The 19,042-nt window shown below is 40.5% G+C and overlaps 1 protein-coding gene across 1 annotated transcript in view; it reads right to left on the reverse strand.

The window, feature by feature from the left end:
- The window catches only part of LOC122798187 (squalene monooxygenase-like), a 1,523,743-nt gene that overhangs the window by 1,393,849 nt on the left and 110,852 nt on the right, over positions 1-19,042 (reverse strand). Inside the window, exon 2 of the mRNA XM_044066934.1 lies at positions 18,601-18,811. Within this exon, the coding sequence (XP_043922869.1) occupies positions 18,601-18,811 (211 nt within the window). The remainder of the gene's footprint in view (positions 1-18,600; positions 18,812-19,042) is intronic.

Here is a 19,042-nt window from a genome sequence, read left to right on the forward strand (position 1 = left end):
TAGAAGCTGTGCGGAGCCCTTGTAGTTACAAATGAAAAGAAAAATGGCTGCTAAACCTGATTTTAAGTGGAAGACCTAAAGGGGGATTGCTATTCCACCTTAAGAGGCTATCTGGCATTCAGTGATGCACTTTGGTTGGAGTCCTTTTAACAGGACATCATTATACCAGGTTTCTGGTCATGAAAAGCCAGCAGTATTCAGTCAAGCCCCTTGTAACCATACAAAATTAATGCAGCATTAGTCAGTGTAGAAAAGAGCCCCACTCATCCCAAATGCAGCTTGCAGAGCTCAAAAACACATGTAGGTCACAGATAAATGAAGCCGTCAGCACAAGGCCAACAATAACCATACAACACTGTTACAAACATTGCACTGGAGTGATAGCCATCAGCACAAGGCCATCTATAATTCTAAAACACAGCTACAAGTAAAAATGCGGAGTTTAGCACAATAGTTCCTTAGAGGCTTGCAAATGATAGACAGATATGCTGAAAAGACAATCAGGAGGCGAAAACAAGCAGCCTAAACTGCAGGACCAGCACAGAGCAGCTGTGGATGCTCAGGACAGGATTTAAAAATGGCACCACAGTCTGTGGGAGATATAAGTAAACTCCAGGAGGAAACTAGCTATGGGGGAGGGGATAGGTGGAGGAAAGGTGGTTGGATTAGAGGGGTAGAAGGTAGGAGGGACTAAAGGGGTGGAAAATTGGTAGGAAGAACAGTTCCAGGAGGGGGGAGGGCTTAATAGAGGTGAGTATGGCAGAAAAAAGTATCAGCAAAGAGCAGTTTAAAGGCTGTAGTCGGAAGGTATGAGCTAAATATTTCCAGCCAGAAAAAGAAGGCTGCCTTTACAGAGGGTGGTTTTGCAGGGGGGAGAAGATATTTAAAGTCTAAGGATATTAACTCATAACCAACTGTTTGTGAAAAAATAAAACTTGTTGGGATTGTAAAAAATATCTAGGATTTATATTGGTAGATGCTGCCACCTAATGGTAAAAGGAGATAGCAAACAGCAGGGATAGTTGGACCAGTCTTAGGTTTAAATATATTCTAGGGTAGTGATAACAGGAGCGGGAGAGGGCAAACAGTCTGCAGTAGGCTGCTAGAACGCACACACGGGAGGTCAGATTAACTCTATAGCTAGTACATCAAGTCTACATTTAATTAGTGTTAAGCAACATACATTTACACAAGCAAATAAAAATGTATCTGGCACAATAAAGGCTGTGCAATAATCCAAGGGATGCAGGCAAACAAACGTAAATTAGATATATTTTTATTGTCCAAAAAATAATAAAACACAAATATACGTAGATCCCAGACAGCATAAATTAAGCGCTTTCGTCTCCACAACCGGAGACTTCATCAGAATGAAATGGTAACAAAATTGGTTCTCTTTTATATTCTACTGATGTCATTAAATTAATTAATTATTTATTTAATTGCCCACTCAATAATGAATCCTTCCTAGTAAGTAATTCTCAATCTAAGAATACCTACGTCAAGGTTTCCATAGCACAAAATAAACCCGTACTGGATATATATTAAAAAATGTAATACCATACTGCTTGCTGCATGTAACATAGTTCATCTTGGAACCACGTTATTTAAATGATCTAATTGATCATTATTAACTTGTTATACACAATAGTTAAAATTCTTAAAATGAAATAAAATGATTTAGTAGGAGGAAAACTCATAAAAGAAATATGTAACAATAATTATGTAGCAAGAATTATATACAATATGGGCAATATATAAATACATATAGGAATGTGTAAATAAATGAAGAAATTATGTAAAATGTGTAAGTAAATACATAAGGAAGCAAATATACAGGGACATTTGACGCAGCCCATGGCTCCGAATGTGTTACCTAAACCCAGGGACTTAATACTCCAAATTGTACTAGAACAATGTTAAAATTTAAATGTACAAGTAGTAAGTAAAATAGAAATAATAAGTACACCACGTTATAAAATATTGTGTATTAAATATAATAAATATCAAAATACAAATAAATATATGTTATTGTTTGTTAAGATGAATAAATAAATAAATAGTTAATAAATTATCTATGTAAAATTAGTTATCTGTTATAAAATGTATGTATTAGACTGTAAAATCCTTAAATATAAAGGTATAAGTAAAAATCACATATATGAATAACTACACACAGTTAATGTAATAATTAGAAGTTTTAAACAGTATTCGTATTAAAAAAGATCCTAGCTATGAATCCCAAAATAATAAAGTGTGGACAATAAAGTATGGATTCAAGAGTTATTTAGTCCAACACTTTAATTCCAGTTCATGTTTTTAATATGAATACTGTTTAAAACTTCTAATTATTACATTAACTGTGTGTAGTTATTCATATATATGATTTTTACTTATACCTTTATATTTAAGGATTTTTACAGTCTAATACATACATTTTATAACAGATAACTAATTTTACATAGATAATTTATTAACTATTTATTTATTTATTTATTCATCTTAACAAACAATAACATATATTTATTTGTATTTTGATATTAATTATATTTAATACACAATATTTTATAACGTGGTGCACTTATTATTTCTATTTTACTTACTACTTGTACATTTAAATTTTAACATTGTTCTAGTAAAATTTGGAGTATTAAGTCCCTGGGTTTAGGTAACACATTCAGAGCCATGGGCTGTGTCAAATGACCCTGTATATTTGCTTCCTTATGTATTTACTCACACATTTTAGATAATTTCTTCATTTATTTACACATTCCTAGATGCATTTTTATATTGCTCATATTGTATATAATTCTTGCTACATAATTATTGTTACATATTTCTTTTATGAGTTTTCCTCCTACTAAATCATTTGATTTCATTTTAAGAATTTTAACTATTGTGTATAACAAGTTAATAATGATCAATTAGAGCATTTAAATAATGTGGTTCCAAGATGAATTATGTTACATGCAGCAAGCAGTATGGTATTACATTTTTTAATATATATCCAGTACGGGTTTATTTTGTGCTATGGAAACCTTGACATAGGTATTCTTAGATTGAGAATTACTTACTAGGAAGGATTCATTATTGAGTGGGCAATTAAATAATTAATTAATTAATTTAATGACATCAGTAGAATATAAAAGAGAACCAATTTGGTTACCATTTCATTCTGATGAAGTCTCTGGTTGTGGAGACGAAAGCGCTTAATTTATGCTGTCTGGGATCTACGTATATTTGTGTTTTATTATTTTTTGAACAATAAAAGTATATCTAATTTACGTTTGTTTGCCTGCATCCCTTGGATTATTGGACAGCCTTTATTGTGCCGGATACATTTTTATTTGCTTGGTGTTCGACCTTTTGCAGTGTGGATATATTTACACAATCTTGTTGGGGGGGTCTTCTCAGTAGTATTTTTCTAAGTATTAGGCAAGCTGGCTAATTCAGGATGTCTTCAAGTGGTGGCCGGAGGTATTCCTTTTGCGTTTAAAGCAGGGAGGGAGCACCCGGGATGGATTAATTTACACAATCTTGTTGGGGGGGGTCTTCTCAGTAGTATTTTTCTAAGTACCAGGCAAGCTGGCCAATTCAGGGTGTCTTCAGGTGATGGCCGGAGGTATTCCTTTTGCGTTTAAAGCAGGGAGGGAGCACCCGGGATGGATTACAGGAGGCGAAAACAAGCAGCCTAAACCGCAGGACCAGCACAGAGGAGCTGTGGATGCTCAGGACAGGATTTAAAAAATCAAAATTTAATCAAATTACTCGAAGTTGGTATGCTCCTCATGTCTCCTCTTGGATGCTTCAGTATGTAAACAACTGTGCTATATGTCAAGAGTATAATGTTAGTAAAAATTCAAAGATTAAGACTGCATGTTTACCACCACCCTGGGGACCATTTGTTAATGTGCAGCTGGACTTCATCCAAATGCCTAAGACTCATAACTTAACAATTTATTTTGGTGGTGGTATGCAAGTTTTCAGCATAGGTGGAAGCTTACCCATGTCACAAAGCTGATGCAGTCACAGTTGTCAAGAAACTCATATATGACTTTATACCACATTTTGGTATACCGTGTACTATCAATTGTGACTGGGGATCAAACACATTTTAATTTTTCATTAATGAAAGAGCTATGCAAAATATTTAATACTAAGTTGACTCTTCACTGTCCCAACCATCCACAGCATTCCGGATTAGTAGAAAGGGTAAATAGGACCCTTAAAAATAAAATTTCAAATATTTGCACTGAAACCCACTTAAAGTAGCCCAAAGCCCTCTCCTTAGCATTAATGAACATAAGGACCTCACTGCATGCCACCAGGAAGTTGAGTCCATATGAAATATTAATGGGAAGTCCCATGGGCCTTCTAGCTACCCCTTCCATGGGAAATGCAGATTTAACTCTGTCAGGTGATGCTATGATTTTATATTGTCAGAAACTTGTTTGTATCTTACAGCAATATTATCAGACAGTAAAAGCAGTACTCCCCCAAACTCCTGACCAGCCCTGTCATCAACTGTAGCTGGGTGACTGGGTTTACATCAAAGTTTTCCAGAAAAAAACTGTTTAAGCCCAAGGTGGAAAGGCCCTTTCCAGGTGTTGCTAACAACCCTGACTGTTATTCACTGTGGAGGACTACCAATGCAAATTCATTCATTCCATTGCAAGAAAACCTGTCATGTGGGGGCCCCAGATGAATCATTGTGGCCAACAGAGGGAGATCAAATTGTGACAGACAAGTCATCTGCCCATTGAGGAAAGTCAACTTCAGTGGCAGTCCATGATGAATCCAGTGACAACAGGTACCCTTGCTTTGTTTTTCCTGATGTTTCCTTTTATAAACTGGTCAAGGGAAACAGTTTCTTTCTGGTTCTTCAGCAAGAAAAAAAAACTGTTGGGAATGTTTGCATATACCTTATCATTCTAAGACAGGGATTCCTATGATTCTCATCCCTGCATTACAGGTGTCATTTGAAAAAGATCTTAGTGATATCAGGCTAACTAGGTGTAATGTGACTGATTTCTCAAAGGTTGTGTCTCTTCAACTTGCAACCACACATCATGGGGACACATGTTATGCCAGAAATAGGACTGTACCACTAAGAACCAGCAAATGTAATGACACCAGGCATAAAAGCGTGTTAGACTCTTTTCACTTAAAAAGCTATGACTGGGGGCATAGCATGAGCATGATAAAGGATTGTTACTACATGCCTATTCCTGGTTGCCTACAAAAGTACAGTTGTGTACACTTACCATAAATGTAGATGCTCGAGTGTATGCACTGTTGCAGTCATTACATTTGGGTTATCTGCCTCAGTCGGCCTGATTATCAAAGTCTTGGGTCCTGCATTAGTTGTTGTCTCATCTTCCATGACGTCAGGTAGTCAGTGGTATAAAGCATGCAGCCGATGCCATTAGATCAGTTTTCTTGCCCCAGATGTCAGGTACCCCCCTTAATGGGAAGCAATTATATATATATATATATATATATATATATATATATATATATATATATATATATATATATATATATATATATATATACAAGGTTATACCTCCAACAAAAAAGCAAATACACTGAAAAGCTTTTAAGTATAGTAAAGGAGAATAGAGGTATAGCCAAAAGAAGTTAGGGGGCTGGTGGGAGGGTAACCAGGACTGCAACAGTGAATACAATCGAACATCTACATTTATGGTAAGTGTACACAACTGTACTATGTTCTTAGTGTTTCACTGTTGCAGTCATCACATTTGGGTAGATTCCCAAAGCTAAGGAGTGGAGGAGGAATTTAGATAGCATTAGAACCAGCTACAAGGTTCATAGGTTCATAGGTTCATACTAGGCTATCTGCCCAAGGGCATTTATAAGCCTAGCCCATAGTTATGTGGCTTTCGCCACCCCTTTAGTTTGAATAAAAACTATGCCTATCATTTTTCTGTGCCTCTGTCAAGCAGTGACACTGAAGTAATCCCTGGGGTATATCTGCGATCTCCCATCCATTGGTCAAGATTCCTCTTGAACAAGGCCAGCGAGGTGCTCTGCCTCACATGTACCGGGATTTTGTTCCACAGCATAGGAGTCTCTGGGTGATGAATCTGTCCCTCCAGCACATTCTATTTATAACCGTGTCAAGGTTTAAGTCTCCGCCCTTGTGGTTCTGAGGGATCTAGACTTTTGAGGTGAAGCATATTCATCAAATCTGGGTTTGACATGGCCTTATATGTCAGGCACAGGTCACCTCTGAGCAAGCGGTATGAGACTGAATAGAGCTGGAGTTCTTTCAGTCGGGCAGCATAAGACATATTTTTGAGACCCTTTATCCTTTTGGTGAGGAACTTTTGGGGCCTTTCAAGCTGCAGCAGGTGTCTGGTCAGATACATTCTGAACCGGGCATTGTACTCAATCATAGGTCTAATGAGTGATGAGTACAGGGGGACGATGACCTCCCTTGATCTAGATGTGAATCCCTTCATGATCAGGTGGGCGATATAGAAGGTTTTCCTAACTACTTTAGCAACATGAGTGTCAAACGAAAGGCTACTGTCAACTTGGGTCCCCAGATCCCTGATGACTTTTTCTGTGTTCAGTGGATTGCCACCTATATGGTAGCTAGGGGTAACCTTGTTTTTCCCGAAGGGTATGACTATGCATTTTTTGGCGTTTAACTTCAGGCCATGGCTCTGGCACCAGTTATCTGTTTCTGTGAGGCCCTTCTGGAGGATATCTGTGTCAGATGTGTTTTCGACTATGGCGCTCAGTTTGCAGTCATCTGCAAACTTTGTCAGCCATAACCCTCCTGTGTTTGCTTGTACTTCAGAAAAGTAGATGCCAAACAAGAGTGGACCCAGGACTGAGCCCTGTGGGACACCACTTGTGACAGGCTTTGAGTCTGACATGGCTCCAGCAACTCTGACCCTGTGGGTTCTGTCACTTAGCCAGTTTGCAATCCATCTTGTGATGTATGGGTTTACATTCAAGTAGATGAGTTTTTCGATGATACCTGAGTGGGGTATTGTGTCGAAGGCCTTTGCCAGGTCGAGGTAGGCTGTATGGACTGCCTTTCCCTCATCAATGGCCTTGGTGACTGTCTCGAAAAAGTCAACCAAGTTTAAGAGGCAGGATCTGCCTTTGACAAAGCCAAACTGGGTTGGATCCAAAGTCTGCAAGTTCCCTATGTCTTTATTTATGAGTTCCATTATGATCCTCTCCATGGCTTTGCAGATAAGGCTTGTCAAGCTAATGGGCGGTAATTTCCAGGGTCTGTGGAGGCACCGCCCTTATGAAGTGGGACCACAGTCGCCGTCGCCACTCCTTGGGTAATGTATCCTGAGGTGAGGCTAAGATTAAACAGCTGTCCTAACTGTGGGTTTAATTCCTCGTTGAGTTCATGAAGCACACAGCCGGGGACACCATCCGCTCCCATGGATGTTGTGTTTTTTGCCTTAGTGAGGGCAGTTCTCACCTGGGCGTTGGAGATGTTTGGGGGGCTACAATCCTCTGGAATAGATATCTCTCCTTTTGGGGGGGGGAGAAGTTTGCACTGAATCTGTCAGCCAGTATGTTAGCAATGTGTGTAGATTCAGTAATTTTCACATCATTTTGAACTAATTCTGAGCATATCTGGGAGTTTCCTCCTAGGTTTCTAACATAGCTAAAGAAGGCCTTATGATTGTCTTTAGAGTCCTTGGCGATTTTTCTCTCAAAATTTGCCTTGGATGATTTTATGAGAGCTCTTAGTTTTTTACTTATAATGATCAAAGGTGTCTTACCTTTCAAGGATTTTGCTCTATCTTGTAGTAGCTTCCTCCTTTTGTTGTAGAGCTTGTTTATGGCTGGGGTCCACCAGACTGGACGCTTGCCTTTGGTACAGAGAGTCTTAGTTTTGTTTGGGATTGCCTGATCCATGCAGTCCTGTAGGTGCTGGTAGAAGGCATTTGTAAGTGATTCAGCGGTTTGAGTAATGTTTACCACTGGCTCAGGGGCCTTAAAGGAGACCACACTAGTTTTAGAAGTGTGAAATCGGCTTTTGAGAAGTTTTTCACTGTGGTCTTTTTGTTTCAGGTGGGGCGGGATGAGGACCTCCAGCGAGATTAGTTTATGATCTGATCTCACCAGTGAGGGGTATACTTCGGTGTTGAACATTTTGATCCCATGTTCGTGATGATGAGATCAAGTATGTTTTCTCCTCTTGTGGGGATGGTGACTAGTTGTTCCATGGCATTTGAGTTTATGAACTCCAGGAATCTTTGGGTTAGAGTGTTCGGGCTTGAGTAGTGTTCCCAGTCTATATTAGGGTAGTTGAAGTCACCTAGTATGATGGTGTTTGGAGATACATTTATCCCCTCCAATGTTTTCAGGAAGGCCATGTGAGGTTGCTGAGTTTGAGAGGGTGGCCTGTAACATGCTACAAATTGCAGAGCAGTCTTGCCTATGGTTAATTGCACCTGGATGGTCTCCGATGCATCGTGCGTTGCCACCAACCTTGAGGTGTGGGTGTCCTTATGAATATGGACACCCCCTCCTTTCTTGGTGTTGTCCGGATTTTGGGGCGAACGCATGATATGAGGTGAAACCTGTTAGTGCTGGGGTGCTCTCAGGAGCCTTGAACCAGGTTTCTGTCACAGCACAGACATCGATGCTCTCCATATTGAGAAGGGCCTCGAGTCGTGCATCTTGAGAGTGAGACTTCTGGCATTGAGCAGCATTACCCTTAGTTTTTTCCTTTTGGTGTTCTAGGGTGGTAGGTTTAGAATTTGAGCCTTGCCTAAAAAGGCACTATTGGGGTGGCAGAGCCTTTGCCAATATCCGGAAGCCCAGGGTGACAGGTGCAAGCCGTCCCTTGTGAAGCAGCGTGGCTTGTCCAGCATGTCATCCCAGGCAGACAGACATTGGATCCCTTTGAATGACACCAGAATTTAAGCCAATTATTAAAGCTGATCATCTTATCACTGTATTGTGGCATCATTCTAGGTGAAGGTAGGATACTGCTCAAGGTCAGGGTCATACCTGCCTGGGCTACATAATCAGAGAGCTCCTCGATGTCCCTTTCATGTAGTCCAAGGAGGTACGTCTCAGGTCGTTGACACCAGCGTGGACAATGACTGAGTCGTACTTGTACCTGCTGTTGAGAGACCTGAGTGCTTGCGTTATGTGGCGGATTCTAGCCCGACAGGCAGCTTACTGTGACCTTCTCCTTACTCAGTCTGGTGAGCGGGACGTCAGTGTGTCTGACTATGGAATCACCAATGACAAGTGTGTCTGGCATTTTGTTTGGCCTTAAGGGCTGTGACTGTTTGACACTCTGACTGTGTGGTCTATGTGTTGCATGTGTTGGGTCGTGAGGTGGTAGTTGTTTGGGTGTCTGCTTTGGTGGCCTCTGTTGTTTTGGTAAATTTTTGATCAGAGCCTCCGAGTATGTCTTTGTGTGAGTATGTGTATGATTTGAAGTTGTGATGGTACCATGTGTGACTGGGTATGTATTGTGTGTGGTTACCTTCTCCTCCTGTCTGGTCTTGCCAGTCCTATGTTGAGAGAGCTTAGCCTCCAATTTGGCCGTATAGTTGCATCTCTCGCATGTATTTGTGTTTTGTGGGAGGAGGAGAGGATTGTCTGTGTACATGAGGCAATTGTAACATTGCCTCAATATTCCCAGGTTCACCAGTTGAGCTGGAGAGGACACTAGCAACTGATCCCTCGACATACTAGAAGTAGTAGATAAAGAGACTTTCAAAGGACTCCGGGGGAAGTGGGTTTTAGGCTGGTGGGGTACTATCTATAATAAGAGTGCTTTATCAAGGTGCAAGTACTGTAGGAGTAAGTGCTAGGCTTTACAGATAGAGAATAGTCTACTTGGGAATCAAGTAGAGATGAACTTTTCAGTTATAGGATATGCTGGTTAGATCAGCAGTACAGCTCGAGGAAGGTAGTTCTAAGGGAAAATTTGAAGAGTGGAATTTAGATGGCCCGAATAGTTAACCTTGTTTAACCGCTGCTCTTGTGTGCAACAGTGGCAACTCCGAGCTAACGCGTGTTTAGCGTGTTTTATAGCAGGGGGCTGAAGGGAGCTAGGAATTGGCCCAAAACGACCAATGGACTACTAGTTTCTGGCTGAAACTTCACCAAATCAGACAGAAAGGCCGCTCAGTGCCTCCCACTCCCACTGGTAAGCAAAGAAACTTCCTCCTCCCTAATAAGGCAATGGATCAGTAACAGGAACTATAAACAAAGCCCAGGGATCAGCAACTCTGAAACTGGACTACTCTAGTTCAGTAAGGCGGGAAAACAAGAGATTGTTTTGTTTTATTACAGAGATAAGGAAAAAAACAGACAGTAAATGCTATAAATGCTGTAAATCGGCTAGCGCACTTTAGTGTGTAGCCTACAGAAACAATTTGCAACAATTAGTAACTTAAAGTGCAATAAACAGTGTAAAATGCAGAAATCACTTAAAGTAGCAGTAAAACAGGCTAAATGCAGTCCCTAGCTTAATAACAGTGGGAAAGCCACAAAAATACTTACATCTGGTAGAAAGTCACTCTTTAGCTCTCTGCTGCTTGGATCACTCTGCAGGCCACCACGAGGATCTGTGCTGAGTTGGTACAAGCTGGAAAACGCGTGTTTAGCGTGTTTTATAGCAGGGGGCTGAAAGGAGCTAGGAATTGGCCCAAAACGACCAATGGACTACTAGTTTCTGGCTGAAACTTCACCAATTCGGACAAAAAGGCTGCTCAGTGCTTCCCACTCCCACTGGTAAGCAAAGAAACTTCCCTCCTTCCTAATAAGGCAATGGATCAGTAACAGGAACTAAAAACAAAGCCCAGGGATCAGCAACTCTGAAACTGGACTACTCTAGTTCAGTAAGGTGGGAAAACAAGAGATTTTTTTTAAGAAACAGACAGTAAATGCTATAAATGCTTTTAAGCGGCTAGCACACTTGAGTGTGTTAGCCTACAGGTAAAATTAAGCAACAAACAACTTTTTAAGAGTGCAAAACAGTTAATCAACACAAAAACAGTTTAAATAGAATGCAGAGCTGTATAAACAGGCTAAGATGCAGTCGCTAAGCAGTAAATATTCAAAAAGCCAGAAAAAAATACTTAAATCAGTTATAGCAAATACAGTTATAACAAATGCTCTGAAATATACTGTATATTTCCAATATGTTTGAGAAGGACAGTCAGAACACAAGAAGGTTCAGGCGAAAAAGAAAAAAAAAGTTTTGTTTTACTTTTTGAAGAGGGAAAAAGGAGGAACAGAAGGCCTTATCAAATGTTCTCTCTGTATTAAGAAGAATGAGCTAATGACACTAGATTGGGAGGTGTGTCACAGTAGGGGCGGGCAACTACAGAGTCAAATGAAATTTTTTAAACAGATAAGGATTTGTGAAGATTCTGAATAGACAAAGTGCTTTATATATATTAAATTATAAAAACAGTAATCTGTAAAAATAATCAAAATATACTTATATTTTGTAGCTCAGTTGCGGTCAAACAACTTCTCCAGCTTGCACTGTGTGCAAAGACAAAGACCAGAACAACAACTTTTTTTTTTTTTTTACAAGAACACAAAAGAACCAGCCCCCCACTAGCCAAGAGATAATTACACAGAGTAAATGTTTCAGTTTATACAATAGCCTAAGACAGAAAAGCACTACAGAGTCAAATGAAATTTTTTAAACAGATAAGGATTTGTGAAGATTCTGAATAGACAAAGTGCTTTATATATATTAAATTATAAAAACAGTAATCTGTAAAAATAATCAAAATATACTTATATTTTGTAGCTCAGTTGCGGTCAAACAACTTCTCCAGCTTGCACTGCAAGACTGCAGTGGCAAAGCCAGCTCTGGATTTAGAGAAAACTGGCAAATGGTAATGCTTGGCGAAAGTATGAACAGAACTCCAGGTAGCAGCTTCTAAGATGTCTCTGGTAGGGACACCTCTGAGAAAAGCTGTAGAGGTAGATGCAGCCCTGGTTGGATGGGGTCTAATCCCCTATGGGATAGGTTTTCCATGGTGCTTATAGCAGAAATGAATGCAATGGCCTATCCATTTAGAAATGGTTTGCTTTGAAATAGCCTTCCCCTCTACTCCTGCAGCAAATGCCACCAGCAGTTGTTCAGATTTCCTTTGAGGTTTAGTCATGTCCAAGTAAAATTAAAGTTGTCTGTGCACGTCTAAGGAATGCAGTATCCATTCCCCTTTGTTCTGTGGATTAGAAAAGAAGGTTGGCAAATGAATGGACTGATTAAGAGCCACACTGGATACAACCTTGGGCATGAAAGAGGGATTGGTCCTGAGGGACAACCTGTCCATATGAAAGAGGATAAAAGGCTCCACTGCCATAAGGGCCTGTAATTCAAATACCCTTCTTGCTGAAGTGATTTTTAAAAGGAAAGCTGTTTTCCAAGAAAATAATTTTAACTCTGCAGTTGCAGCTGGTTCAAAAGGAGGAAGAGTGAGTTTTTCCAATACAAAATTAAGGTCCCAGGCTGGAGTTGGGGCTCCCCTGGGTGGTCTTAAGTTTTTTGTCCCTCTGAGGAACTGCTTGAGCAGTGGGTGAGAAAAGAGGGGTGGTTCTGTGTTGTAATGAGCTGAAATGGCTAAGGCCTGAATTTTGATGGTGGAAAAGGAAAGGCCCTTGTGAAGCATCTCAGTTAAGTATTGAAGAATCTGAGGTAAATTGGGCACTGCTGTGGCCATCCCTTGAGTTTGGTTCCAGGCACAGAATCTTTTCCATTTTTCAGCATAAGATTTTCTAGTACTAGGCCTCCTTACCTCCAAAATGACATCCAACACTTGTTTACTGAGGGATGGTAATGGAGAGATTAGGTAATTAGCCAGGCTGCCAGGTTCAGGGTTTGAAGCTGGGGGTGCAGAATCTGGCTCTCCTGCTGAGATAGCAGGGTAGGGGTCTGAGGTAGGTGCCATGGGGCCAGCTGTGACACACTGCACAAGAGGGGGTACCAGTGTTGGCGTGGCTAGTCTGGTGCAATCAGTATCATCCTTGGTTTGTCCTGTTTGATCTTTCATAGTACTTTGGAGAGGAGAGACAGAGGAGGAAAGGCATAAAGTGATAGATTTTTCCAGCTGAAGGACAGATCATCCACTTTCCAAGCTTGTTTGTGGGGAGTCCCTGTGCAGAATTTGCCCAATTGGTAGTTCTGGGGGGAGGCAAACAGGTTTACATCTGGGATCCCCCATTTGTTGATCAACATGTTGCAAATCTTTGATTCCAGTTTCCACTCATGTGGGTCCATGAGATTTCTGCTTAGTTCATCTGCCAGTGTATTTAGTTTTCCTGGCAGGAATTGAGCCTGTAGATGAACTTGGTAGCTCAAGGCTGTGTTCCACAGAGCCATGGCTAGTCTGCAGAGGGGGTAATAATGGGTACCCCCCTGCTTGTTTATGTACCACATAACAGTGGTGTTGTCCATCTTTACCATTAATTGCCCTGAAAGAATGTGGTCCTTGAAGACTGTCAGAGCATTCTGTACAGCTAGCATTTCTTTTTGATTGATATGCACGTGCATTTGACTTGGGTTCCATTTGCCCTGAATACACTTCACTGCCAGGTGAGCCCCCCATGCATAGTCTGATGCATCTGTTGTTAGGGTTTGGGTGGCAGGGGGTAGAGTAAATGGTAGTCCCTTGTTTTGGTGGCAGGCCTCTGCCCACCAAAGGAATTCTAACCATAGGCAAGGTATGATAGGAATCATTGCGTCTAGATCCTGAGAATGTTGACACCATAGGCTTTTTAGATACCATTGTAGTTTCCTCATATGCAGTCTTGCATATGGAATTAGTAGAATGCACGAGGCCATGAACCCCAAGGCTTACAGTATTTGCCTTGCAGATAGTAGGGTTTTTGTGGCCACTAGTTTGAAGTAAGTTGTCAAATGAATTTGTTTCTCTGGCGTGAGGAAAGACATCTGGGAAGCTGTGTTCAAGCTTGCTCCCAGGAATATAATTTGTTGACAGGGTACCAGCTGTGATTTATTTTCATTTATGGTGTACCCCAGACAAGTTAACACCTTTTGTACAAATGCCAGATGATTCAGAAGTATGTCCTGGCTTTCTGCCTGAATTAGACAATTGTCCAGGTGTGGGTATATTTAAATATTTCTTTGCCTGCAAAATGCAATGACTGGAGCTAGGCACTTTGTGAATACCCTGGGCGCAGTAGATAAGCCAAAGGGAAGTGCAGTGCATGCAGCCTGCTTTGAAGCGTAGGTATTTTCTGCAAGATTCCCTGATTGTGATGTGCAGGTAGGCTTCCTTTAAATCCAGTGTTGCCAACCAGGCATCTTTGCCTATCATGGGAAGCAACTAGTGAAGAGTTAGCATCTTGAATTTTGGAATCACCAAAAAGGTGTTTAGGATAGACAGGTCCAGGATAGGATGCCATGAGTTGTCTTTTCTGGGTACCAGGAAAAGTCTTGAGTAGAAACCTTGTCCCTTTTCCTCTTCTGGTACAGTCTGAATAGCCTTTAATCTTAAGAGAAATAGTACTTGCTTTTAAGCCTCTGCCCACTAATTTGGAGGTAGATCCGGCCAACCGTTTAGGGTTGGTAATGTGTGTGGAAGTGAAATCTGTATCCTTGGGAAACTATGTTTAAAACCCTTTTGTCCTGGGTAATGAGTTCCCAGTTTTTTGCTTGCAGAGCAATCTTTCCCCTAAAGGAGCAGTCAGTTGAGAAGTGCTTAAAAGTTTTAAAGTTAAGTAATTGAGACAGCTTATCATGGGGGGAGTCTTACTACTCCCTGATTTGGAAGTGGGAGCCCCCCACTGCTTAATCCTGTGCGTACCCTGGGACTGAAGCCTGGGTGTTCTGCTGGTTCTGGGTTTGAACTGAGAAGGCCTGGAAGAGGCAGGAAAGGACCAATTTCTTGAGGGCTAATGCTTACTAAATCTAGGAGGCTGCACTTGTAAGAAATCTTTAACAGTTTGCATAGATTTAGCTTTTTCCTCCATCTTTTTAAGAACTTCTGCTTTGTCACCAAATAGGCGGTCCTGATTTAAGGGAGCATCCAGCAATTTAGTTTTAACATGATCTGGCAAAGATTGCTCCTTAAGCCAAGCATGCCTTCTAAGTACAGACCCAGTGACAGCAGCCCTGCAAGATGCCTCTAGTGAATCAAAACCACATTGCAAAGTATGTTTTCCAACCTGTTCAGCAGAATGCATTAAATCCTGTAAATCCTTATTTTCAGCACAATCAGGAATCAACATCATTTTCTGTTTAAGCAATCCAATAATATGCTGCTGATACTTTAACATATGAAACTGGCAATTTAAGGCCCTGATGGCCAAGGTTACAGAGGTGTATACCTTCTTACCCCATATATACAGGGCCCTGGAATCTCTATCAGAGAGGGTAGGATTTTTGGCAGTAGTAGCCTTAATACCCTTGTGTCCCTGTGAAATGGTCTCAGGATCCACAGTAGGATTTTTAAAAAGGAACTTGTGAGAATCAGGAACTCTGTAATATCTATCAGGTTTTCTGGGAGCAGGAGGTAAAGAGTCAGGGGCCAAGCTAGATTCCAAAAAGGCATCATCAACAATGTCCAGCACAGGAGGGATAGCTAAAGGCCTGTGTTGGGGCAGGAGTAAAAAATCTCTAAGCCTCTTTTTAGAATCAGAGTAATCCTAGCTTTCCCAGTGAAAATGCTCCCTAAGAGTATGCAAGGTTTCACCAAAAGAAAAATCCTCTGGGGGAGAAGCGGAGGGAATAGAGTCCTCTGCATCAGAATCCTCATAGGTAGATAAGGGTAACTCCTGGTCATCAGAGGAGACAGAAATTTCAGAATCCTGGTCAGAAGTATCACAGGCAAATTCAGTCCTAGGTCTCTTAAAGGGGGAAGGTTGGCTTCCCCTGATTAAAGTAATAAGGTCTTCAGCCATTCTTATCATTTGTTTTTTAGGCATAGAGGCCTGACCATGTGGTCTGGGCATCGGTTTCCTAGGCATGGTTCAAGTTTTAGGCCTAGAAGAAGAAGAAGAAGTTGGCGTCGGTTTAATATGCAAGTCAGTAGGCCTGAATACACCTTTAGAAACCAGTGCCTGCACAGCAGCTCCGGACTCATCCAAGTTAGAGACATCCGCAGGTTCCACAGTTGAAGCATCTCATGGCATACCGGACTCTGAATGGGTCTCAGTAGATGCCTGCAAATCTGAAGTAGTGGGTATCAGGGGCTGCGAAAGTGCCTCACTGAGTACCAGCGAACTGGCAACTAGCTTAGACGAAGCGTTGTTGGCAGCTTTGGACCTAGGCGGCCTGTCTCTGTCTTTATCTTTGCATTTTTTCAGAATGTCGGTAGTCGGGTGGCTTACCGAAGACATATCTGGGTAATTGGACCGAGTACCAAAATATTTAGAAGCGAAAATGTACCAACGATGAATAGTTCATGGTTTAAATAAGGCATAAAACTGACAGCGAGGTACGTCGTGGTCAGGGCCTAGGCAAGGAATACAGTACAAATGAAAATCTTTATGAGGTATTTGCTTTCCACAAGAAATACAATTACTGACTTTTACTGACATCAGTTTAGAGCAAGAAAAATTTCCCCAGTAGGATACTTAACTTTAGTTGAAGACTTCAGTTCTGAAACTCGAAAACGAAAATTTCAGGAGTCGGCCGACCGGCACTTGCGAACTGCTTCTGCTTCAGGCACCGCACGGCAAGAAAAACTGATGTAATGGCATCGGCTGCATGCTTTATACCCCTGACCACCTGACATAATGGAAGATGAGACAGCAACTGACACAGGACCCAAGACTTTGATAATCAGGCTGACTGAGGGCTACTGCAAGCAGGTAACCCAAATGTGATGACTGCAACAGTGAAACACAAAGAACATCTGGTCTGAATGTTGCTTTGTGGGCTATATTACTCCTGCTATTCAGCATTTTGAAAATCCTCCAGCAGGTAGACTGAAAAATAAGTGAGAAATCCACTGGGCAGAGCAGGTATTTTCAGTCTTTACTACTGGGTATGGAGTGCAAAGGACAATGCTCAATCACCATGCTTGCTCAAATTCTTCAGGAGGTAGTCAACCAAACTTCTCATCACATTGGGATGGCAAATCGAGAAATGACTGAAATGTGAACTATAGTGTTACAAAATTGATTGACACTTGATATAATGCTTGCTGCAAAAGGGGGCTGATGTGCCCCTCATAGGGAGTCATTGCTGTTCATATATTATTGACTATCATGATGAACAGAAAAAATGGCAAATTTCGTGGAGCAAAGGACCAAGGACATGGACAGCATATCAAAACAATGGACACTTTGTGGATGTTTGGGGAGTGTTTTTGGTAACCTAGGAAATATTATAGTCCAGGGTATTGTAATCATAGTTTTTATTATATTTTGATCATTTTAATATTCTCTATTTTGAAAGCTGTAATTACAAAATGTTTAACCTCACCTGAACGTGAAATGCCATCGCATATACCAGATAATGAAAATTATATTGTAGTAGAAGATGAATACTGCGATGCCGAAGCTTATTTTATTAAGTTATAAGTACATGTGTCAAAGGGGAAGACTGTTATGGGACAAGACCAGTCTTATTAAAATGCATATAGTATGATTTTATAATATGATTGTTAGAAACAAATATAATTTGTATGCAGGACTGTGGAAAATACAATTTTATAAGCTGAAGTTACTGCTGTGTTTCAGCTGCATTCTTTTAATGTTTAACAGGGAAAATGTAAGTGTTGAAGGAACAGAGGCATGTTGTTAGTGTAAAAGGAATTTGTTAGCCTGATTCCACCAGGCTAGGAGTGAGTTGTTGCTAGGGTAAATTTGCTCATAAGTGAAATGCCCAAGGTCAGAAAACAAGATCCTTGGAGCAGGTGGGTCATATAAAATAAGGTGTTCATGTGATGTCCAAGGTGAAAATCATGAGAAATGAGAATGTTTCTAAAGTCATTGATTTGTCAAAAGTACTATAACATCAGCGTCTTCCATGGCTGAATTAATAAGCAAATGTATAAAAGATGCAGTTTCCTTTGATCATTAAGGCTGGTTTGCTAATTTCTATGAAGATAGTCTCCCAGCGCTGTTAAATAAAATTTCTGTTTGCACATGCTGAAGTGTTATTCCTGAATGACTCTCCTGTGTAGGAAACTTTTTTTCCTGTGTACCACCCTTTCTTTCTCCAAGATCCCTACACCTCAGGGGAAAAAGTGACCAGCAAAATACATCAAACAGTCTGTTTTGTACTTCATTCACAAGGCTGTGGTCTCAGGGGATACAGAAATCAATGCAACTGTAGCAAAAATTCATTGTTGCAATATGGATTGTACATACAAAAATGAACAGCTTCTCTTGAGTAAATAAAGCTCAAGTAAATGTGTAATGGGCAATTTGGTTTTGACCAGTCAAAGGTCTAGCAACTGATTACACTTTCAAATATTTTAATGGTATTTTTTTATATAAAGATGTATTTCATATTCTGGAAAGCAAGTATTTCTTTGAAACAGTACATTTAAAGTCAATTAAGTCATTATATATGGGAAGCTATTTATTTATGGTTCCATGCAATAGTTCTGTATCATTTATACTAAATGTACTTACTTTCTAAACCCAGTAGTTTAAGTATCTTGTAACCACCAGGCAGCAACACTTCACCAGCAAATGTGTCTGGCTCACTCATGCTCCTTTCAATCACTGTCACCCTCCTGCCATCTCGGGCCAAGACAGTTGCAAAGGCAGAGCCAAGTACACCTGCTCCAACAATGATGACTTCAGGACTCTTCTCCTTCAAGGTGCTTGATGTATCCAATTTCTGTAACACAAGCAGACTGAACTTAATAAACAATAACATAATCTGCATTTACTCTTCCCACAGTATCTGGTTCTGGAAAGTAACAAAGACCTGCTAAAGTGTGTGAAATCAATGAAAGGGAACCTGAGTATATTGAAATAAATTGCCTTTCTTGAATCATAACTCTTTTTTTTTAATTTGAATTAAAATATTGACAAAAATCAAATGTATTTTGTAAACTATACATCAGCA

This window comes from Protopterus annectens, chromosome 3.part1, assembly GCF_019279795.1.
Source record: "Protopterus annectens isolate FY-2018-M chromosome 3.part1, PAN1.0, whole genome shotgun sequence".
Lineage (NCBI taxonomy): Eukaryota > Metazoa > Chordata > Ceratodontiformes > Protopteridae > Protopterus > Protopterus annectens.